This window comes from Cervus elaphus, chromosome 8 (genome assembly GCF_910594005.1).
Source record: "Cervus elaphus chromosome 8, mCerEla1.1, whole genome shotgun sequence".
NCBI lineage: Eukaryota > Metazoa > Chordata > Mammalia > Artiodactyla > Cervidae > Cervus > Cervus elaphus.
In genome coordinates, this window is record NC_057822.1 from 19,915,436 (window position 1) to 19,940,614 (window position 25,179).

The window sequence follows — 25,179 nt, forward strand, 5'->3', positions numbered from 1 at the left end:
AGGAGATCCAACCAGTCCATCCTAAAGGAAATCAGTCCTGGGTGTTCATTGGTGGGACTGATGTTGAAGCTGAAACTCCAATACTTTGGCCACCTGATGTGAAGAGCTGACTCATTTGAAAAGACCCTGATGCTGGGAAAGATTGAGGGCAGGAGGAGAAGGGGACAACAGAGAATGAGATGGTTGGATGGCATCACCAACATGGGTTTGGGTGGACTCTGGGAGTTGGTGATGGACAGGGAGGCCTGGCATGCTGCGATTCATGGGGTCGCAAGGAGTCGGACACGACTAAGCAACTGAACTGAACTGAACTGAACACAACACATAGGTAGTAATTTACATTTTGAAATATTTTCTCCTTCTAAAAGGCATGTGCCATGAGGGCAAGGATTTTGGTTAAACTGTTTTTGGGGATTTGTGCACTATGGCATCCCAGAGCCTAAATAGCTCCTGGTACCTAACTGGCAGGCGGATGGTAAGGGGGATTTCTTGTAGGACTGAAGGTCCCACTCTTGTACCTTCAGCAGTAGCACATTGTAGTACATTGCCAATGCTCAACACACATTTAAGGGATACATCGTGTCCCAGATTGCTACTGTCTCCTCTTACTAGATTCCCCGCCCTCAGCATCTGACACCTGACTGCTTCCTAAGCAAACAAGAAACAAACCAGGAGCCATCGACTTTTGTGTCTTTTCTCAAAAGCCCATGACCGGGCTTCCCTGGTGGTCCAGTGGTTAAGAATCTATCTTGCAGTGCAGGAGACACCAGTTTGACCCCTGATCTGAGAAGATCCCACACACCACAGGGCAAATGAGCCCTCGAGCCGCAACTACTAAGCCTGTGTGCCGTAACTGCGGAAGCCGCACACCTCGAGCCGGTGCGCCTCATCAGGAGAAGTCACTGCAGTGATAAGCCTGCACACCGCAGCTAGAAAAATCTTGAGAGCAGCAACAAAGACCCAGCACAGCCGAAAATGAGTCAATAAATAAAATTCTCTGACGGCTTCTCATTGCATCACTGTTCACTTTTGCATCACTAGCTGGCCTGGCTCACTAGATGGATGTTAACAACCTTAACTCAAACTCTTTGACTTGCTCAGGCAAATACCAATCTCTACCCAGGAATTTTCACATATATTCCCGAATTAAGCTATTTCTAATTAATCTGAAAGTTAGCATCAAAAGACTCCTTTGAAACATGAAGTAAAGGATATTCAGCTTGAACAGGTTGTATATATTCTGGATCACCCTCAGGCTACAAGCATAGATGTCAGAAAGCAAACTATTCAGCAGGAGAAAGATACATTTAAATAAAATATCACTGTTATGCATACTTTACAGTAGGACTGTTATTTAATATTACAGTTTTAAATTTCATTCCATGTGGGATACAAACCTATCCTGGATTTCGACAAATACTAAAAGGAACATAACCATTCCTTGAAATCTCCTTAGATTGAAGAAAGCTTGGGTGATTGAGACTTGAGAAGAGACTAAAATACATATGTACAAAAACATCTTTTTTATACAAGCTTAATGTAGTTTCTTATAATGAGGTGAAAGTTTTAGAATAAAATGAAATATATAAATAGGAAAAACATGAATGTGAAAAATATTTTTAAGAGAGTGAGAAAGATATAGGGAGAGGAAGAGAGAGAAAGAAGAGAAAAAAAGAGGTGGAAAGAGACACATAGAGAGAGATGGAGAATGATAGAGACCTTTTCTGAAGTGTGTACCTGGAATCCAGGAGCTCCTGGCAACCCAGGGTCACCTTTTCCATCAAGGCCTATACCTTCTCCTTCAGCAGGAGCACCCTTGAAAAGGAAATTCATCAAACATCAGCAGCATTTTATCTTCAAAACATCTTTAAATGATTATTCAAGGTCATACTGTTTCAAGGATAAAAGTGCTTCCAGGATATATACTTAGAGAAACGCTATAGGATTTTTTAGTTATTTTGTTTTGAAGAATTCAAAGCATTTTCATGTTTTCTAAAATTGACCACTAACTATAGAGGGAAGACACAAGAATGATAGACCATTTCCCAAGGCACCAAAATGACTGGCACTTCCTGATCTAGAATCTGGAGCCCTGATCATAAGATCAGTTCTCCTTTCCCAGACCTTATTTTCTGAAAGGATGATACAAAGCTCGTATTCCTTAAGACATATTTATGGCAAGAAGTAGAAGACGCTCATTAGGAATAAATATCATTTCTGAGTTAATCATGAAATCTGACTTGTAATGACATATCTTAATAGATGTGCCTTTCATATGTACAATTAGGGATTTTTCAACAATAACATGCCACAAATCACGTACCTTTTCTCCTTTCAAACCAGTGACACCCTAGGGAAAAGAGCAGCATATTAAAAACTAGAGGCAAACCAAATACAGAACACCCCTGCTTTGTCCTTCTCTCTGCTACTCTGCCTTCTCTTCCTGCTGCAAGCTTCCTGATGGCTTTTACATTTGCTCAAGTCTTTCTCATTTAAACAAAGTGTGTGTCAGTTGCTCAGTCGAGAGACACCATGGACTGTAGCCATCAGGCTCCTCTGTCTGTGGAATTCTCCAACAAAGAATACTGGAGTGGGTAGCCTTTCCCTTCTCCAGGGGATCTTTCTGACCCAGGGATTGAACCTGGGTCTCTCACACTGCAGGCAGATTCTTTACCATCTGAGCCACCAGGGAAACCAGTGTCTCCCTGAATGCACTGCCTCATCCTGTCTTATCTATCCTTCCTGTCATCTACAAATTACTCACTTTGTTCATCCGCACTTTTTCCTTAGGCCCATATCTGCCTCCTGCCTCCATCTGTCATGGAAATGTTGTTGTTCCATTGCCCAGCTGCGTCCAACTCTTCGCGAATTCCATGGACTGCAGCACGCCAGGCTGCTAAAGTCTGCATTGACTTTGATGTTATAGTCTTACTGAACTTCTCAACAGCACTAAGAAGCTGTCTGTTACTCGGCTTACCTGAAATTTGTTAAAACGGAGATGAGTCCAAAATGGAATCACTCCTGTTAGGTCCAGTGCAGTAAACCAAGACTTAATACCTGCCTTGACTATGGTTTTAACCTTCCCCAGGAATGTGACCTTTGACCGGCCAACCTGGAGCTTCCTGGTCAGCACTAATAAGATACTCTGCCTAATAGCCCCTTCTGTTCCCCTTAACAGGCTACCTTGTCTAAGACAGTGCCTTCTTTGTTAATAAAACAATACATTCTTTGCTAAGAATGTCATATTTTCATTCTCTCTCTGACTTTAAAATCCTTTGCTCTCTATGGCTGGAGGCAACTCTTTCCTTGCTGGCTAGGAGGCAGCTGGGTTCGTGAATCATCCAATAAGGCCAGTTAGATGGTCAGATTTACTCAGCTGAATTTTTGTTATTTAACAATATCTGGAAGCCAATTCCTGGGCTTCCAGGATATACCCCTCTTGCTTTTCTTCTACTCCCAGGGCCCTTCTTCCCTTACAGGCTCATTGTCCTTGACCTCCCTTCACATGCTGTCTAAGCCCCACTTTCAAGGCCCTTCTCTCCTCTCTTCCATCCTTGAGTCACCATCACCCACCCAGGTGTCTCCCACTGTCTATCTCAGAGCTCTACTTCAATGTCTCAAAAGCAAAACAAAGTCTCAAAGTGCAAACCCCAGTGCTTTTATTCATTCCACTCTCAATTACCGGGCTCCCCAGGTGGCCCAGGGGTAAAGGATCTGCCTGCCAACAGAGGAGACGCAAGAGACGTGGGTTCAGTCCCTGGGTCGGGAAGATCCCCGGGAGGAGGGCATGGCCACCCACTCCTGTATTCTTGCCTGTGCAATCCCATGGACAGAGGAGCCTAGTGGGGCTGCGAAGAGTAGTCAAATGTCTACTGTTGACTGACCTCAACTTCCCCAAGGTCATGACAGATTTCTGTATATGATCATTTCAAAGGAAACTCCTTGTACATCATGTCTTGGATGGGGAGTTAGAAACACGAACCTACCGGTATCCCTGGGTAGCCTGGTGTCCCCCGAAGTCCTGGGAACCCTGGCTCTCCCTGGAAGACACATGACGCTTGTCATTCTTCTTAGTTGTTCTAGAACAGCCTATTGTGATATTTCCCCTGTTCCTCGCTTCCAACCCTGCAGCAGTAAATTTAGACAAAGTAACCCAAATTCCTCACAGCTACTGGATCATGAGGCTAAAGACTAGAAAACCATTATCTTAATTGAAAACAGGATTAGAATCTACTGTTTCTCAAATTGTGCATAAACGGCAAAAGGCTAATTGTGCCAGGAACTTTTTAATGGCTGCTTCCTTGAAATTTTTGTAATTAGTCCTTTCATGGCCACCATCCTGGGGAAAAAGCAGAGTGCAGTCAGGAGACAAAGGAGATGAGTGTACATTGGAAAGCTCAGTCTTTGATTTCCAAAAGCCAACTTTGCATTCTAAGCTTTAGTTTCTGGTTTATATTCAATCACAACCTCAGACGCAAATATCTGTTTAAGCCCTAGTCACCTTCCTGTGGGAGAACATGAGAGAACTTCCTTAAAACATAATCTGAAAGCAAGGTGGGTGGAAGGAGGGGGGATTGGGTGCAGGCAGTCAAATGGTACTCCAAAATCCCAGCTATAAGAGAAATAGTCCTAGGATACAATGTAAATGTGAGAAATCTAATTAACACTGTTCATTTTTAAAAGTTAAGAGAATAAAGCCTAAGAATTAACACACACACAAAATTTTTTCCTTCTTTCATTTAGTATCTATAAGGGATGGTGAGCTCACTAAACTTGTGATGATAATCATTTCATGATGTATGTAAGTTATTATGCTGCACACCTTGAACTGAGGTAGTTCTATGTGTCAGTTGTATCTCAGTAAAGCTGGAAGAATAAAGAAAAAAGCATGAAAAGAAAGAAAATCATCACCTTTCTGCCCTGAAGACACATACCACTGGTTCTGGCCAAAACAACATTTCAAGGAAAGGCTAGGCCATCTCATTGCTATGTCACCCAGGTTTATTCATTTAGCAAAGCACTAACTAACCACCTCCTGTGTGAGAAGATGCATACCTTGGAACCATTGCATCCTGGCAAACCAGCAAGTCCATAAGGTCCAGGATGGCCCGGGATGCCCTAAAAAACAGAGAAAGTCTCAGAAAGAAAAGATATTCAGGCTCTGGGCCAGGTAGAAACAGAGCAGAGCACACAGTGGGAAAAGATGTATTTAAGTATAAATGGTTATTTAAATAGTTAAGTAGTAAACTGGCTATTTTAGATAATTTAAATTAAAATCATAGGAAATAACATAGCCTAATTAAAACCATAAATTATCAAGTGAGGTATATTATTTAAGATAAAGCAAAAGGTCTTTCTATACAAAATGAGTCCATTAACATGCTGTATTAAGCTGGAAGAAAGGAGAAGAGGGAAGTGTGCACAGTGTAGCTATTTGATTATTTTTATACTGTGCTATTAAGTAGATTTATCCTATTCTACTCTAATCTGTCTCATCCCATCCCATCCCACCCCAATCTATTCCATTCTATTCTGCTTACATTTCAGAAAATACAATTTGACTTGATATCCTATAAATCCACATTCTTAATACACTATAATTCTGACATTTTGATCATGTAGCCAAAACATCATACTCATTTTCTTGTGTTAGTGATTTAACATCTTTATTAAAATGAGCTTACTTATTATTCCATTTACACATTTTCTCACTACTTACTGGAAGTCCAGGAGAACCTGAAAATCCTGGTAATCCAGTTATTCCCTAAAGACATAGAAAAGAAGACAGACCGTAAGAAAAAAGCTAAAAATGTTCAACCTGTAAACAAAACATGATTTATCATTCCTAAACCTCCATCCTGTAACTATAATTGGGAACAGCTAAAAGCGATTTGAAACACACAAAAAAGCTTGACAAACTTTGTAAATCTTACATTTACATAACTTTTCAAAAGACACGATTAAGATCATTTTTGGCTTTTTGGGGGGATAGATTTTTTAAGGCATAATTTGCATAAAGTGCTCCAATCTTCCACAAACAGACTGAGGAATATTTACCTGTGTACATATGCACATTCTGGTGATTCCTGCCCAACCAGACACAGAACCTCTCCACTAGCTCAGATGGTACCCTCATGCAACTTCCCAGTCGATTAATACCTACCCCCAAGTGAATAACCACTATGTAGACTTCTACCATTATAGACCGCTTTTACCTGCCCTTGAAAGTCATCTGCAGAAGTGGGTCACACACAACCTACTCCTTTGTGACATCTGTATAACTTTTACAGTGCCGGGGTTCTTTTCACTTTTTTAAAACAAGATTTTTCATCAAACAAGCGGGATAGACTGGGTGGACTACTAACCCTCACGCCTTTGGCACCGGTCAGTCCTGGAGATCCTGGAGAGCCCTAGATCCAAATGCAAAAAACAAAAGGTAAGCCCTGTGACAATTACTTGGCACTAATAAGCCCATACATGAAAGGTCCTAGTTTTATTCACACGCCACACAGTTTTGCTCTTGCGATTATTTCATTGTTAACACGGTTCAATTGCTTGCTTGTTTCATTGGCGCTATAGTTATTTATCCGAAAGGACAAACAGAAATCCATTCATACCCCTGCTACTCAAGGTGGGGGGTCCAACAGTAGCATCATCTGGGAGCTTGTTAGAAATGCACCATCCTGGGTCTCCCCCACCTCCCAGACCTATTGATTCAGAATTTGCATTTCAACAAGATGTGATGATGATTCTTGCTCACATTAGTGTCTGAGAAGAGCTGCGGGAAAAGCCCCACATTAGCCAGACAGCTGCCGTGGGCTGATAAGGATGAACGACACAATTACAACGGCGGCCGAGAATGGCAGGCAATATTTCTGTGCATGAGAACTACTTTACTAACAAAATGTGCCTGGCGGGCACAAATAAATAAACAGCAAACCGAGAACTGCCTGAACCAGAGATAAACTTGCTTTAAAACACACAATGAATATATGTGGAGGTTCTGTTTCTTAGAGAATAGCCCCAAACAAAACTGTTTTAACAAGACCACTTGGTGTGAAAGTTCCATTGTTGTCCAAAAATTTTTCTTCATTCCTGAGAGTTTCAGTATGTTTTGGTATTTCTGATTATTTGAGGGCAGGGTTGTTACAGAGACTTCTGAGACGGGACCGTCAAGGCCAAAGTCAGTCTTTCTTGTCTGGAGTGGAATTCCTAGGTGCATGGCCATGACCCCCTCCTCTGCCAGGGGCTGTCTGTAATCTGCAGATGCCAGAAGCGTGACTTGCAGGTTTCACTTCGCCATTATAAACTGTCTCATATAGGAAATATTCAGACTGAAGACCTTTATAAACCTGCAACACCTTTTAAATCAGGTTTTACTATTCTCTGATTGTCTGCCTTGGGTTAAATGGTCATTTATGGCTATATCTTTAAGCTATGGGTTTCCCAGGTGGAGCAGTGGTAAAGAATCTGCCTGCCAATGCAAGAGACTCAAGCGATGTAGGTTCAATCCCTGGGTTGGGAAGATCCCCTAGAGTAGGAAACAGCAACCCACTCCAGTAATCTTGCCAGGAAAATCCCGCGGACAGAGGAGCCTAGCGGGCACAGGGTCAGAAAGAGTCAGACATGACTGAGCACAGCATAGAACACAATGCAGCAGCTCTAAGCTATAGTTTACTATATCAATTTTCTGGATGAATGTTATGGAATACCTACACATCATGTAACCCACACAAAGCACCATGTGTTTACAACTGTAATTTTAATTCATTACTGACATCTCTAAAGAAAAGCTAAGGAAACCAGCAGAGTGGAGTGCAGGGAACAAAACAAAAAGAAGAGAGTTAGCGTTAGGCTGATCTTAAGTCCAGTGCTGAAATGACAAATTCCCCTCCAGGGAAATGAAGGGAAATCTGAGACCATGCCCTGAAGGAATGTAGCAGAATGTTCAGACACTAAACATGTCTGAAACCAGACACTAAGTATCCAGAATCTAAATGACTTTTTTCATATTAGGATTAGAGAAAGGAGAAATGAAGAAACAGAACGCATACATGAATACAGTAAAGTAGAATGCCTGGAAAATGTAAGTCTTGCAGCTGTGGGAAGGGGTTTAATTTCTTTGGCTGAAGAAATTTGATTCTGGCATCATGTAATCCTGGATTTGAACTCTGATTTTACCACCTATTAGCTGTCTAACCCAGGACAAATTGCTTCATGCTCTGAGTGTCAGTTTCCTCATCTCTAAGATGAGGATAATAATATGTCACCATCGTCATGACCAATGAGATCAACGTGAGGAGTAAAAGAAATCCAGTCAAGAAGAAATGTCCCAGTGCCTGACTCAGAATAGGGGAAACACAGATTAAAACCTCCCACACTAGCCAGGCACTGTGGTAACCATTTGTGTTATTTTACGACAGGAGGGACTGGTAAGGAACATGGAACTAATAAGCAACCACCAACCGGAAGGTTTGGGAAAGGTCAAAAGGAGCCGCCACATATCCTGCCACTTCCCAGAATCCTCCTCGCTGGAATCCATCTTGGCTGAGCGATGCGTGTGCCACCAGGAAGGACCCTGAGTCAGAATGACTGGCCAGAGACAACCCAGAAGCTAACCCCATCGCCATAAAACCTGAGGCTGCAAGCCACGTAGCGGAGCAGTTCTCCTGGGTTCCCTCACCCGACTGCTCTCTACCCGGGCGCCTCTTCCCAGCAAAGTCTCTTGCTTTGTCAACTCATGTGTTTCCTCGGACAATTTATTTCTGAGTGTTAGACAAGAGCCTTGGAAGGGGTGCCCCTTCCTGCAACAAATTCACATAAAATGTTACCTAAATATTCTGTAACATTACTTTGGAAATTTAAAAAGATTTAAAATTATAATTTAAAAGTTATAATCACCCTCCACAACTTATTAGTTAGTTCATAGCTTCCGGGAAGCCAGCAGGCAGGGGAGTGACCCAGAGGGTGCGTGAGAGCCCAGGCTGGAGTCCAGGCTTAATTCCACAGCAGAAAAGAGCCATCAGCAAATCTAGCGGTTATGCAGTTATTTAGCAAATCCTCTAGGGCATTTATTTAGACAAAGCCCTTTGTTGTATCACAGGCTTTAGGATAAAAATGTGTGATGAGTGTGAAGGGCGGTGGGCTCTGGTAAGAACCTTAGGAGGTCTGACACTGAAGAACCCAGCTGAGAAACAGGAACCCAGGAAAGAAGGAAAGCACTGGGGAGGGGAGAGAGGAGAAAGGAGGATTCCTGAAACAAAGGCATGTGTTTCAAGGAGAAAAGAGGGAGCCACACAGCTGGAAACAAAAGTAGAGAGGTCCAGGTCAGACAAAGACACAGAGTATTCTCCATTGACCTGTTGGGGGTCAAGGGCAAAGTGGAGGTCGTGGGTTTTCCGGGAGGGAGCCGAAGGCAAACTGTTGCTGGCTAAGGAGTGAATAGGATTTGAGTCACAGCCGGTGTGGTTGGATCTTTTTTTCTTTTTTTTTTTAAGAAGTCTGACTGAGATAGGAAAGACAGAGAAAGGATGGCAGTCCTTGGATTACAGTGCTGGAAAGATCCAGAGGAAGTTATATGCTGGTATGGGTTTTGCATAAAGACGGAAAGAGAAAAACCAGTAACCAAGTTGAAATGTCTGAGAAAGAGGACACACCATCAGAATGCGATTCTAGTGGAAATCCCAGTGACCAGGATACAGGTAGAGGACAGGACTTGAGTGGAGGCAAAAAAAAAAAACCTCACGAGGGGCCAATGCAGGTGTTCAGTTCAGTTTGGTCGCTCAGCCGTGTCCGACTCTTTGCGACCCCATGGACCGCAGCATGCGAGGCCTCCCTGTCCATCACCAACTCCCGGAGTTTACCCAAACTCATATCCACTCAGTTGGTGATGCCATCCAACCATCTTATCCTCTGTTGTCCCCTTGTCCTCCTGCCTTCAGCCTTTCCCAGCATCAGGGTCTCTTCAAATAAGTCAGCTCTTCGATGCAGGTGTGGAGACCCCTAAATCAGGAAGTGGGAGGACATAGAGCTAAGGACTGAAAGATACTGATAGTCTTTTCTTTTCTTTTTGTTAATTGGAGAATAATTGCTTTGAATTGTGGTGCTGGAGAAGATTCTTGAGAGTCCCTTGGACCGCAAGGAGATAAACCAGTCCATCCTAAAGGAAATCAGTCCTGAATATTCATTGGAAGGACTGATACTAAAGCTGAAGCTCCAACACTTTGGCCATGTGATGTGAAGAACCAACTCACTGGAAAAGACCCTGATGCTGGGGAAGATTGAAGGTGGGAGGAGAAGGGGATGACAGAAGATGAGATGGTTGGATGGCATCACTGACTCAATGGACATGAGCTTGAGGAAACTCCAGGACATAGTGAAAGACAGGGAAGCCTGGTGTGCTGCAGTCCATGGGGTTGCAAAGAGTCTGAGACAACCTGGTGACTGAAAAACAATATAATTGCTTTACAATATTGTGTTAGCGTCTACTGAACAGCAACATGAATTAGCTATATGTATACACACAGCCCCTCCTTCGTGGACCTTGCGCCCACCACCACCCCCATCCCATCCCTCTAGATCAGCAGAGGGCTGAGCTGAGCTCCCTGTGCTATATACAGCAGCTTCCTAGCTGCTATATAGCTAATTTACACATCTTAGTGTATACATTGATATATATACATATATACACTTCCATTTGTAAAATAGATAGCTTGAAATAAGAAGCAGTTCTGAGGGCCCAGCTAAGACTGGAGCAGGAATTTACCATGGCATCCATCGTCATAAAGAAGCTTAAGCGGACTGGGGATTTTCCAAACTCACAGGCTAACATACCTTGGGTCCCTGTGGTCCAGGCAGGCCTTCGGGACCCGGGTATCCCTTCTGGCCAGGAGGCCCAGGGGGTCCTGGGAAGCCTTTCTCCCCCTGTAAGACCAAAACAAGACAATACACACACAGAATAGCAATGTCCAGGAGTAAACATAACCATCATTTTCTATTCTTTATGATATTATGATAACATTTGGCACATTTTCCCCTTGGATTAAAAAAAAATAGCACTCAACACTAAGTGTAATAGCAACTGGAATGTTTCTGTTAATGTTTGTCTGTAGGCTTGAAAGCACTTGTCTTTGGTCTCCTGGAAACTCGACTTTTACCCGAACGGCAGAGCTACACGGAGCAGAGATTCAGGGAATTAACGACTGAGAGGGGAAGCCCAGTTAGAAAGATGGAGTTTGGTGAAGGGTGTTTTTGGGGGATGGAGAGAGAGTGACAGTCAGGTTCAGGAATGTCTTGGGAGTGTGCATAATTGCTATGTAGCTCGAAAGAATAACACACAGGCTATGAGTTTCAGTCCTCTCTTGATTACACAGGAATTAGTAATTCAATCTGCTATTTGTGGAGGAGATGCAGGCGAGATATCAAGAGTGGCAAAACCAAAAGTGTGAGCTACATAGTTAGGAGATGATAATATGGGAAAGCCCTTGGGATTAGGGAGTAATTTTAGACCCAGTAAGGGACATGGCTCTGCCAACAAATAACCTTCCCGTGAACACAGATCCTGGGATTACTCTTCAACAGTTAAGACCACTGGTCTGATTCAGATAATCTACTAGACAAATGGAAACTTAGATTTTTAAAACGGAGCAAGTCAGCTATTTCACATGATGTGTGCACACACACACCCAATAAAAAGAGAAGCAGAAGAATTTGCTAGGTCCCTCTCAAGACTGTTACCTTCACACTTTGAACAGCATCTCACCCAGAGGAGGGATTCAATAAATGCTTCTTGAATGAGAGAATGAGTCATAGCTTTTCAACACGGATCTGAACATACCACTTTCACAGCTTCAGGAAAAACCCTAAATCAAACTACACGAATCATAGAATACTTTAAATATGGTAATTTTTATTGTAATTAACATGCAAATTATTTTGTCTAAAGAGCTTAAAATGCATTCTTTTAAAAAATATTTTTAAGCAGTCATCTTTCAATATTGTTAAGCAATTCATTAGTGTATCTGAGAAAAGGGTTTTGTAAACAAAGGAAAAATTTTAGTTCTGGCTCCGTCTTAATTATCACAAATTGAAAGTTAATGGAGCGAATTAATGAGATTTCACGGCACTCATTTTTTACTCCAATTCTGCAATGGAGCTACTTTGTCTCGCTGAATTTTTGCCTCGAGAGTGCTTGTGCAAGATTCTTCCACCAGAGGGCGCCCTTACACCAATGCTGCAGGACAAAATCTGCGGGTTTCGTTTGTGTCCAAGTGAGTCTATCAGGCTGTTTTCAATTCTCTCGCCTTCAGCAACAGTGTAAATATGGGATACGTACGGATCATTCTCAAAAACTTTCTTTCTCTTTAACTTAATATTTTTTGTTTCCAGATCGAGAGAGTTACAGTAATTAACCGCATTTATACCAGTTATCTGAAGCTCCCCTCCATGGCTTTTCCACCACTCCAGGTTAATATTTATATACAATTACTTTAAAATTGTTTGGGGGAAAGGACTTCTCTGACTGTTAACACCAGTGGTTAACACTTCACCTTCCAATGCAGGGAGTGCAGGTTTAATCCCTGGTCAGGGAGCTAAGTCCCCACATGCCTCCTGGCCAAAAAACCAAAAATATAAAACAGAAGCAATATTGCAACAAATTCAATAAAGAAAAAGAAATGGATTTGGGGAATGGAATATGGTACTGCTGATCTGCCTGCTACGAATGAAGGAAGAGTGTGAATCGTTAATGAGCTCTATGGAGAAAAGGAGCAGAATGAAGGTTTTGTTTTTACCTTCTCCCCTTTGGCCCCATCACAGAAGCACTGGCCTTTGTCTTTACAGATGCAGCCCTAGGAAGAGAGAAAGAGAGAGGGTTTTGTTTAAAAACGGCTTAATAAATTCCAACTGACAGAACAAAAGCAAACATATTTTTCTGTCCTCTGAGCATCAAACACCATTTAGCAGGAGTCCTGTGATACCGTAGCAATTTATCAATAGAAGCAGAGTAGAGAAGTGAGATGTACACAGAACTGTCAGATAACTGTACATCATTTTTATTGTATTTAGGAATTTCAAGTGATTTATTCATGGAAAAGACCAAGTCAGCTCTCTTTTTTTTCAGAACAATATATAGTTGAATCATATGAAATTGCCATTGTTGTAGGGAGAAAGTGGTCTAATATTTGCAGATTTCTTTGTTCAACAAAGTGAACATAGTTGAATTTGTATATATTAACTGGTGATATCTTCTGTAGATATAGTTTTCTTTTCCTGAAATAATGTTTAAGACTGAAAAAAGATGATCACTATCCATCATGTATTTTCAAGAACAAGCTAATTCACTGATGCTGATATCAAAACGCTCTTTCTTATTTAAAAAAAAAAATTGAGCTGTGACCTTGGGAACTCACACATCTAAATGGTCACTTAGACCCACTTACAACCTAGCTTTCACATCTATGCTCATGCCAACTCTAATGAAGATGTTTTTATTTATTTATTGTATGAAGGTCAGTTTTTATTTATTATTTTATGAAGGCCAGTTTTTAAATTCCTCTCTGCCAGCAGAGGAAGAAAGAGAGAAATAGTTTTAAATAGTGGATTTAAACATTTTGGACACACATTCTATGGTTATTATATTTATCTTTTTTTTGGGGGGGTGTGTTAATATTAACTGAAAATTAGTTTATTTTCCTCCCCAGGAAAAAATATTAATTGACAACAGAGGCAGAGCAAGCCTAGGAGATGTGCTGGCTGGTAGGAAAAATAAAAAGAAATTGCCTCAGATAGTCCCAGAGTGAGGACTCTGTGCAATCAAAATAAAAAGACACTGGGAATTCCCTGGTGGGCCAGTGGTTATGGCTCCGAGCTTCCACTGCCCGGGGCATGAGTTCCATCCCTTGTCAGGGAACTAAGATCACACATGCTGCCTGGTACGGCCAAAAAAATAAATAATTAAAAAACAAAAATATAAGCACACAAACAAAAAAATTTAAATTGAATCTATTTTCTAATCCCAGGGCAGTAAGCTAAGTTGTTATTCAAGAAAGGGGAGACCATAGTCATTTTCATACACTCATCATTGATTCTCACATTTTTACCCATCACAATTTCTATCAACGAAAAATAAATAATTGAAAATGAAGGTCTATATTTCCCCCCAAGGGTTAGCTATTTGGCATTCTTTAAGAAGACTAAATTTTTCCACTTTTCCTCCCAGATGCTGGGGGTCAGTAGGTCATATCTAGCTTAATTATTTTAATCTTGTTTTCCTGGATTTTTAAACCTTAGTGTTCACTTCAATCACATATTTAAGTATACTAAAATATATACCAAATCTAGTATGCTAATTTAGTATACTTTCCCTGGTGGCTCAGACGGTAAAAGCATCTGCCTACTATGCAGGAGACCTGGGTTCGATCCCTGGATTGGGAAGATCCCTGGAGAAGGAAATGGCAACCTACTCCAGTATTCTTGCCTGGAAAATCCCATGGATGGAGGAGCCTGGCAGGCTATAGTCCATGGAGTCGCAAAGAGTCGGACATGACTGAGTGACTTCACTTCACTTCATACTAATATCTGGACTTCCCTAGTACTTCAGTGGTAAAGAATATGCCTGCCAATGCAGGAGATGGGGGTTTAATCCCTGGGTCAGGAAGATCCCCTGGAGAAGGATATGGCAACCCACTCCAGTATTCTTGCCTGGGAAATCCCATGGACAGAGGAGGCTGGCGGCTACAGTCCTCGGGGTCATAAAGAGTTGGACAAGACTTATTGACTGAACAACAATACTAACATTTATTAAAGTCCTTGTTCTCAAAGTATGGATTTTCAGAGTAGTATCAGCAGAATCTGGAAACCTATCAGAAATGCAAATTCTTGGCCTCACTCCAGACTCACAGAATCAATAACCCTTGTGTTGGTTGCAGTAATCTATAATAGCCCCCCCTGGGTGACTCTGATACTACCAGTCTAAACCAATATCTACAAGCCCAGTCCATAGGGTACAGCTAATTCTTTAAAGATTTCTGAACACTTGGACCCTAGTCTGCACATCCACTTTTTGTTTGTGATGCCATTTTCTCTCTCAATCCAAGAAGGTAGCCAGGCTTTAGAGAGGCTTTCATCACTGGGCTGAAAGCAAAAGCTGCCTGAAGGTAAGATTTTTCCTGGCTTTGGTTTCTGGAGTGTAGGGACCCTTTGATGGTTGGCCCCAGGAATGGAGGCACCACCGAGCTGCTCCTCCACAGTGTCTGGAGGAGCAGTAGGGCCTCAGGAGAGGAAAGTCTGAGTCCTACACCCAAGGGAGCCAGATACTGGGGCAGGGAAACCCAACCCCACAGGGCCTGGTGCTCCAGTTTACACAGAGGTGTTGGCCACTGTTTCATGTAGATCCTGAGCCTCTCTGACTCCTCTGCCTCCCAGACATCACACAAGACCTGTATTTGGAGCATCTCTGGACCACAGGTAGGAGGAGGCAAACTGGCAATCCTCTAAGTCCTAAAAAGGTGCATGTTGTTTTTCGGTTGCTAAGTCACTTCCAACTCTTAGCAGCCTCATGGACTTCAGCACGCCAGGCCTCCCTGTCCATCACCAATTTCCAGAGTTTGCTCAAACTCATGTCCATTGAGTCAGTGATACCATCCAACCATCTCATCCTCTGTCGTCCCCTTCTCCTCCTGCCCTCAATCTTTCCCAGCATCAGGGTCTTTTCCAGTGAGTCAGCTCTTTGCATCATGTGGCGAGAATATTGGAGCGTCAGTCCTTCCAGTGAATAGTTAGGGTTGATTTCCTTTAGGATTGACTGGTTTAATCTCCTTGCTATTCAAGGGACTCTCAAGAGTCTTTTCCAGCACCACAGTTCAAAAGCATCAATTCTTCATAGATGAAGAATTGCCATCTTAAGTTTTATTTCTTGGAGTAAGTCACAGTCATATATTATTGGGTATCTTTCAGTCTTGGTTTGAACAAATAAATGTTTGCTGAACTCCTCCAAAACAAGGTCAGGTCCCCTTTCCTATATGCTCCAATGGGCCGCTTGCAGTTATATGTGTAATGTATATTTTTCTTGATGCCCCAAAGCCTCAGAAGAGAAGGAATTGTCCAGTCTTTTTTACATTGGCAACCCTGGCTGTAATATGTCCTGAACAAATGCTTGTGGTTTGACTGAATGGATCAATGAGTGAATGGAGCACTGGTAATTTGTTTATATCCATATTGGTCCTGGAATTTCAAGGCATGTGATATATATGGCTATTGCTGGGCTGCCATGATTAAGATGTTATATATAGATAGATAGATAGATATAGATATACACACACATATTCTATATGTATGAATTCTGAACAATTATGTTTGAAGTGGGAGAGAATGAAACTAGAAGCTTTGGCTATTTTAACACATGTTAAAATTAACACAAGGTTAATTAGTTGTTAGTTGCTTGGATATACACATTTCGGGGGGAAAATTTTTTAAACCCTCAGAAGAACTGAAAAGCAGTATAATGAACACCTATATATCTTTTCATCTAGGTCTCCCAACTGTTAACATACTCTGCTAGCCATTCCAGCTGTCACTTTCTCTCTGTCTGTCTGTCTCTCTCTACACACACACACACACACACACACACACACACACACACTTCCTTGCCAATCCATTGAAACATAGACTGTGGACACCAGGACACTTCACACCTAACACTTTTGCACGCATCTCCACCAAACACGAGTATATTATTATTCAGTAACAACATCATTTTCAAACCTAAGAAAGGGACTCTGATGCAATGACTTCAAGTTACTATTAATAGCTCTTAAACAAGATCTTCAGCTTTTCAAGGCTCTTGATGACCATTAGAAAATAAAAAGCTATTTAATTTTTAAAAAAATCTTTTCAAAAAATAAATAAATAAATAAATAATCTTTTCATACCAGAGAGTTGGTCTCAATCAATGATTTCACCTATAATCAATACATGAGGTCTGAACAAAAGACTGTCAGAGATCCAAGCAGCTTTAGAGCCCACACGACCGCGCCCAGAGAGCAGATGTGGGACTCTGGTATCAGCCCTCGTTTGTCCCCGTGAGTCCCCTCCTGTCTGGGGACTGTCCCCCCATCGCCACCCACAGCAATACTCATCACTGTGCCCTGGCATCAAAATCACGGTCCCTGACTTTTTACACTACTGTCCTTGAGTTTGGGTCTTGAACCTTTATGGGTGACATAGTTAGCTTTTATTTTTATTTGATTTCATGGTTTTCACATGAAGGTAGAAGTCTTATTTTCAAGGAGAAAACAGAACAGGCTCCATCTTGAAAGCAGGACTCTATCTTGGGCTGGACTGTGGACTTTAAGCTATATGCCCAGTATCTATGGAAACGACATACCAACTGGAAAACCAGACCCAGGGCTTGTACCTAGACTCTCTGTCACCTAAAAGAATACCCTAATTATCTGTGTAACTTAATAGAATCATACATTCTATTATGCTTATTGGGGTATGACCACAGGCCTATTGATAATTGTCCAATGTTAACTACCTAGGCTTAAGGCATATGAATCACGGGTTACCTTTGATTGTATCTTTCTTTTTCCTTTGTTCAGACTAGTTTCAGGGAATTTGGGGAGGCGGGTTTGTGCACGCACACTTAGGGTATATAAGGTTTTCACAAAAATGGGTCAGGGTCCTTGGCTAAGAGGAGAGAGATTCTGCTTTGGGCCCGCAGGTGTAATAAACTGCACTCCACTATCTGCATTGTCCTTCTGAGTGAATTTGCTTTCCGGAACGCGTGGCTACAACAATTTGATGGTTTGAAGCTAGCTGGTTGGTTAGCTTAAGAAGTTAAAGTGAGGAATCAAAAACAGATAGACAAAAGATGCATGAGCACTTTAGACATTTTAACTTAAAATGTGCACACCAGTTCTTCAGTCTTTTGAAGTCGGGCCCAGGTCCCATCTTTGGGAATGGGGCTGCTGTTTAGAGGGCTACAGCGTCATTTTTGCCAAGTCACACCCATGATGTACTGTTGCAGAAAGCAGTACTCGAGAAACCAAGTACCACGCTCAGAGAATTGGAGAACTCAGGTTTCTTATGCCAGCAGGCCCAGAGGAGTTAACACTCCAAACTCTGAGCCCTGAACAAAGGGATCACAGAGTTTTTATAGCCAGACTGTACTGGGCAACACTCGCTGTTAATAGGCTGGTTTAAACTAAGGGGTTTCGTGTGCATGACAACAGCAGTCAGGATGGGGAGGGGGATGTCTGACCTGGACTGGCATGATTAAGCAGGTTTGCAGGGGCTGGGTGATTGCAAAGAGCAGGATAAGGGTGAGTGAGATAAACTCCAGTTCCTACCATTGCAAGTCCCCACTTTCTGAGACTACGTGACCTACGTGATCTAGGCTTTGCAAGGGCCAAGCTGAGTTACAGAGGCAGAAGGAGAAGGAGGTTATGTCAAATTTTAACTTTTCCTCTTCAGTAACACTGACATTTCTGGTTTGGGTTTTCTGGAGCAGGCCAATTGCTTAAAGATGCTGGTGATGCAATCTGAGTATAGAGTCCTTCTAGATATGAATCCATGTTTCCCTCTAACTTTTTAAATGTTTTCTCAGCCACACTTAACTGAACAGCAGTTTCCTATCAGTTTTAATCTTATCAAATCTTCCAACCTAATTTTCACAGAAACATGTCTTTTTCTGCATTTGTATTTAACCAATTTGTTATTTAATATTTAATTAGATGACTTTGTTATAATAACAAGTACAACTGGCAGAAGCAGCTAACTCTTGGCAATCATACACCTCCACCATGGAGCAGGCGAATGTCGGTGTGCTGGGAAAGCCTAGGAGTGTCAAGGGGGTCGGTGGGCACTGGCATCCATCAGTCTATTGTACACAAAGTATGTAGAGTTCTGGTTAGAGGCTGACCGCTAGAAGGAGAGTCAATCAAAGGGAATTTACTGGACCATCTACTCATCCACCGTGTCACCCACATGTAGACATTCAGCACTGTTGTCAGGACTCCAGAACCAGGTCTGGGGCAGTGTTTCTGGGCCCAGGTGAGCAGAACTGCTCCAGAATTCTTCTAACTTGACTTTTCAGTGAAATTGGCAAGGCATGGCCTGGCTATATATCTGCACAATTGAACTAGGACTTCAGAGGATGTGAAGTTGCTGACCTGTGGATGCTCCAGCTGATTGAATTAACTCAAAATTACCATCTGGGCAGCTCTCTGGCTGATGCTCAGCTGCTTCTCGAGAAGCAGGGAGCCAAGCCCAGGGCCATGTGAAATAAGACAAGGCACTGTCTTTGGATGGTGGTAACAGCAGTCCCAGACTCAAGAGATCCATTTCTCTTAATTGGACTGCTTTTCTTAAAATAATTTTTTTTATGTTTGAAATAAATTTTTAACTCTGTGAATATGTTTTAATAATTCAATAATTCAGATCAGTTGACTAGAATATAAGAGTGGCCATATTTTCATTTTTATTACATTTGATCCACTTGTTTGGACTCGCTGTTGAAACACCATGATTATATTAATGTAATATAACCCACTAATTACTACTCAAATGCTAGATCATTTTAAAACCAGTATAGCCAAATGCTGTGAACTATTAAGAAAGCATAATGATGGAAACTGCTTAAGTAACATTTTAATGATTTTTCCACTTCCAACAATAAAGTACCTCTTAGTTTACATGTACCTTAATGAAGTAAGAAATCATCATGAGCAGAAAACTCTTAATAGTGATTTTTTGACTTTTCTCCTAATCACATCAGGAAGTAATCCAGGATTCCATGATATTTTAGCACCATTGCATATTAAACAGTTAAACTTGTGAGACCCTTAAACAGTTAAATCTTGTAGCCTAAGAAGTCCAGAAGTCATAGGCCTTCTGCCAAATCTGTATGACATCTATCTTCAGATTTGCCAGCTACTATCTGGAGCTTGATAGACAGATTGCCTGATGAACTATGGATGGAGGTTTGTGACATTGTACAGGAGACATGGAACAAGACCATCCCCAAGAAAAAGAAATGCAAAAAAGCAAAATGGCTGTCTGAGGAGGCCTTACAAATAGCTGTGAAAAGAAGAGAAGCAAAAAGCAAAGGAGAAAAGGAAAGATATACCCATTTGAATGCAGAGTTCCAAAGAATAGCAAGGAGTGATAAAAAAGCCTTCCTCAGTGATCAGTGCAAAGAAAAATGAGGAAAATAATAGAATGGGAAACACTAGAGATCTCTTCAAGAAAATTAGAGTTACCATGGGAACATTTCATGCAAAGATGGGCTCAATAAAGGACAGAAATGGTATGGACCTAACAGAAGCAGAAGATATTAAGAAGAGGTGTGATCATCCACCTAGAGCCAGACATCCTGGAATGTGAAGTCAAGTGGGTCTTAGGAAGCATTACTATGAACAAAGTTAGTGGAGGTGATAGAATTCCAGCTGAGCTATTTCAAATCCTAAAAGATGATGCTGTGAAAGTGCTACACTCATTATGCCAGCAAATCTGGAAAACTCAGCAGTGGTCACAGGATTGGAAAAGGTCAGTTTTCTTGTTTTCTTTTTTTTTTTCATTTATTTTTATTAGTTGGAGGCTAATTACTTTACAATATTGTAGTGGTTTTTGCCATACATTGACATGAATCAGCCATGGATTTACATGTGTTCCCCATCCTGATCCCCCCTCCTACCTCTGTCCCCATCCCATCCTTCTGGGTCTTCCAGTGCACCAGCCCTGAGCACTTGTCTCATGCATCCAACCTGGACTGGCGATCGGTTTCACACTTGATAATATACATGTTTCAATGCTATTCTCTCAGATCTTAAAAAGTCAGTTTTCGTTCCAATCCCAAAGAAAGGCAATGCCAAAGAATGCTCAAACTACTGCACAATTGCACTCATCTCACACGCTAGCAAAGTAATGCTTAAAATTCTCCAAGCCAGGCTTCAGCAATATGTGAACCATGAACTTCCAGATGTTCAAGCTGGTTGTAGAAAAGGCAGAGGAACCAGAGATCAAATTGCCAACATCTGCTGGATCATCGAAAAAGCAAGAGAGTTCCAGAAAAACATCTATTTCTGCTTTATTGACTATGCCAAAGCCTTTGACTGTGTGAATCACAATAAATGGTGGAAAATTCTGAAAGAGACGGGATTACCAGACCACCTGACCTGCCTCTTGAGAAATCTGTATGCAGGTCAGGAAGCAACAGTTAGAACTAGACATGGAACAACAGATTGGTTCCAAATAGGAAAAGGAGTACATTAAAGCTATATATAGTCACCCTGTTTATTTAACTTATATGCAGAGTATATCATGAGAAATGCTGGGCTGGAGGAAGCACAAGCTGGAATTAAGATTGCTGGGAGAAATATCAATAACCTCAGATATGCAGATGACACCACCCTTATGGCAGAAAGCAAAGAAGAACTAAAGAGCCTCTTTATGAAAGTGAAAGAGGAGAGTGAAAAAGTTGGCTTATAGATCAACAATCAGAAAACAAAGATCACGGTATCCCGTCCCATCACTTCATGGCAAATAGATGGGGAAACAGTGGAAACAGTGGCTGACTTTATTTTTTGGGGGCTCCAAAATCACTGCAGTGGTGACTGTAGTCATGAAATTAAAAGACGCTTACTCCTTGGAAGGAAAGTTATGACCAACCTAGATAGCATATTAAAAAGCAGAGACATTACTTTGCCAACAAAGGTCCATCTAGTCAAGGCTATGGCCTTTCTAGTAGTCTTGTATGGATGTGAGAGTTGAACTATAAAGAAAGCTGAGGGCCGAAGAATTGATGCTTTTGAACTGTTGGTGTTGGAGAAGACTCTGAAGAGTCCCTTGGACTGCAAGAAGATCCAACCCCTCCATCCTAAAGGAGATCAGTCCTGAATGTTCATTGGAAGGACTGATGTTGAAGCTGAAACTCCAATCCTTTGGCCACCTGATGCGAAGAGCTGACTCATTTGAAAATACCTGATGCTGGAAAAGGTTGAAGGCGAGAGAAGAAGGGGACGACAGAAGATGAGATGGTTGGATGGCATCACTGACTCAATGGACAAGAGTTTGAGTAAACTCTGGGAGTTGGTGATGGACAGAGAGGCCTGGCATGCTACAGTCCATGGGGTCACAAAGAGTCGGGTACAACTGAGTGACTGAACTGAACTGAACTGATCTGACGCTTTGGGAAAATTACTTAATCCTTCCAAGTTACGTCACCTGTAAAGGAAGACAGTAGGATCTATCTTTACACAGCGTGCCCTGCATTCCGTAGCAGACTCAGTCTTTGGGGGCCGCCATCCTCTCCTTTTTTGCTCCACTAACTTTTACCAAGGGACATTCATGTTAATGTATGATATGTTTTTCCAAACAAGCCACCGCCTTCCCAGGCAGTTCCTCTTGAAGTCTTTTGTCCAGTATCAATTGTCCTGAGCCATTGTCAGACAGACTAAAAAGTATCATTCATTAATAATCATCTTAAAATATATTGAATATATTAGTTAATTCACCAAATATGATTTGTACATGAGCACAGAAACAACTTGTTTTACTTGTTTAATAAAAGAAACATTGGGGTTAGAAGCACCAGTGCCATTGCGTGCTTATAAATGAAAGGCGGCATATCAAATATGTTACAAAAGCAGGAAGCAATTTTGGGCATGCTGAACAATTACTTCTCACACTTTTCTCTCTGTTTCAACTTGCACTGTGACTATGTATCACCTGCTCTCTGCCTTCTGTTCGGGGGTTTGTGACTGAACTGTTAAGGGCACAGCCTTGGGGCAGACTTCTTAGGTCTAAATCCCAGCTCTGCCAAGCCACCCGTGTGACTCTGGGTGATCTCTGGTGCCTCAGTTTCCACATCTGTAAGAGGGTCAAGTGGGTTACCTCTGATAAAGCACTTAGAGGAATGCATAGGATGCCTGAGGAGGGCTGTGAAGGAAATCAGAAGTGTCACCCCCAAATCTGCCTCTTTGATATACAAATTATTTTGAGTTGAAGGCAACTAAAAAGCACTAAATGCAGAAGAAACTCCTCCCTTTGATCTTAAATTCAGGAAAGAAATTTAATAAAGATAGAATTTATCAGCCCAGAGAGGGCACTAGAGGAATCTGTATACAAACCCTAGTTTGTATAATCTAGGCTAGCCTAATCTAGCCCTATCTTCTAGTTACTCCTTCACCCTTCACTACCTCGAGCCCAAACCCCTTTGTCTAATCAATTGTTCACAAATTTACTGCTTCTTTGTCTAAAAGGTCTAAATGCTTCCTCCTCTGGTCACTTCTTTGGGTCTCGATTCTCTTGCAAAGACTCCCAGGCACACGTAAAAAAAAAAAAGTTTTAAAAAATACATTTATGCCTCTCTCCTGTTAATCTGTTTTTCTTGATTTCATTTTCAGACCCAGCTAGGGACCCTAAGAGTGTCTAGGAAAGCATTTTCCTCACCTTCAGCTGTTACAGAGGGCAATCAAGAATGTAGGTTATTACTCATTTATTAACTTAATATTGCTACTCAGATGCTCGTGAGTTGAGCACTTATTAGATTGACTAGCTTGCAAGTAGGAACTGCGTCTGACAAAGTTTACATCTCTCCAGCACTAGCAGGCAGTAACAAAACTATCTAATTTCTACTCTTCAAGCTTATGAAGGATCTAGATATGGGCATACCTTTTAAACATTGTTCATTGAATAGGCCAGGAACCAATTTCCAAAGGAAGCTTGGGCGTTTCCCCTTTCTACTCTTGAAGCATCCATCGCCTGCCCCGTTTCCCTGCATCCCTGTGAAACAGATGTGCCCAGCCCTCCCTCGGGGCGCCCCTCCCCCACACCCAGCCCAGCCTGGTTTAGCAGAAGGGGAAGTTGGCAGCGTTCAAAGCTGGTTAACACTCTACTGAGCAGCTCTGTTGATTTTGCATGATGATTATTGACCCTCTGCCCAGCCAATAGCCTGAGGCCAAAGTGTCTGTGTGTGAAAAGAACAGCTGACTGGGTGCCGGCCGTGCCAGACAGACCCCATGAGCTGCTCTCTGCAGGGTCCCTCATCTGCGCCGGGCTTCCCTGATGGCTCAGGCTGCAAAGCGTCTGCTTACAATGCCTCTTGAGAAACCTGTATGCAGGTCAGGAAGCACCAGTTAGAACTAGACATGGAACAATAGACTGGTTCCAAATAGGAAAAGGAGTACGTCAAGGTTGTATATTGTCACCCTGCTTATTTAACTTATGTGCAGAGTACATCATGAGAAATGCTGGGCTGGAGGAAGCACAAGCTGGAATCAAGATTGCCAGGAGAAATATCAATAACCTCAGATATGCAGATGACATCACCCTTATGGCAGAAAGCAAAGAACTAAAGAGCCTTTTGATGAAAGTGAAGGAGGAGAGTGAAAAAGTTGGCTTAAAGCTCAATATTCAGAAAACTAAGATCATGGCATCTGGTCCCATCACTTTATGGCAAATAGATGGGGAAACAGTGGAAAGAGTGGCTGACTTTATTTTTTTGGGTTCCCAAATCACTGCAGATGAGTGACTGCAGCCATGAAATTAAAAGACGCTTACTCCTTGGAAGGAAAGTTATGACCAATCCAGACAGCATGTTAAAAAGCAGAGACGTCACTTTGCCAACAAAGGTCCGTCTAGTCAAGGCTATGGTTTTTCCAGTAGTCATGTATGGATGTGAGAGTTGAACTATAAAGAAAGCTGAGCGCCGAAGAATTGATGCTTTTGAACTGTTGGTGTTGGAGAAGACTCTTGAGAGTCCCTTGGACTGCAAGGAGATCCAACCAGTCCATCCTAAAGGAGATCAGTCCTGGGTGTTCACTGGAAGGACTAATGTTGAAGCTGAAGCTTCAATACTTTGGCCACCTGATGCAAAGAGCTGACTCATAAGAAAAGATCCTGATGCTGGGAAAGATTGAGAGCAGGAGGAGAAGGGGACAACAGAGGATGAGATGGTTGGATGGCATCACTGACTCAATGGACATGGGTTTGTGTGGACTCCGGCAGTTGGTGATGGACGGGGAGGCCTAGCGTGCTGCGATTCATGGGGTCGCAAAGAGTCGGACATGACTGAGCCACTGAGCTAAACTGAACAATTCAGGAGATCCGGGTTCAATCCCTGGGTTGGGAAGATCACCTGGAGAAGGAAATGGCAACCCACTGCAGTACTCTTGTCTG

The 25,179-nt window shown here is 42.1% G+C and overlaps 1 protein-coding gene across 1 annotated transcript in view; it reads right to left on the minus strand.

Annotated features, from left to right (window-relative positions):
- Positions 1-25,179, minus strand: part of COL4A3 (collagen type IV alpha 3 chain) — a 167,260-nt gene that overhangs the window by 75,896 nt on the left and 66,185 nt on the right. Inside the window, exons 2-9 of the mRNA XM_043909827.1 lie at positions 12,792-12,848; positions 10,834-10,923; positions 6,366-6,410; positions 5,720-5,764; positions 5,056-5,118; positions 3,987-4,040; positions 2,324-2,350; positions 1,738-1,815 (exon numbers count right to left, since the gene is read on the minus strand). Coding sequence (XP_043765762.1) covers positions 1,738-1,815; positions 2,324-2,350; positions 3,987-4,040; positions 5,056-5,118; positions 5,720-5,764; positions 6,366-6,410; positions 10,834-10,923; positions 12,792-12,848 — 459 coding nt within the window. The remainder of the gene's footprint in view (positions 1-1,737; positions 1,816-2,323; positions 2,351-3,986; positions 4,041-5,055; positions 5,119-5,719; positions 5,765-6,365; positions 6,411-10,833; positions 10,924-12,791; positions 12,849-25,179) is intronic.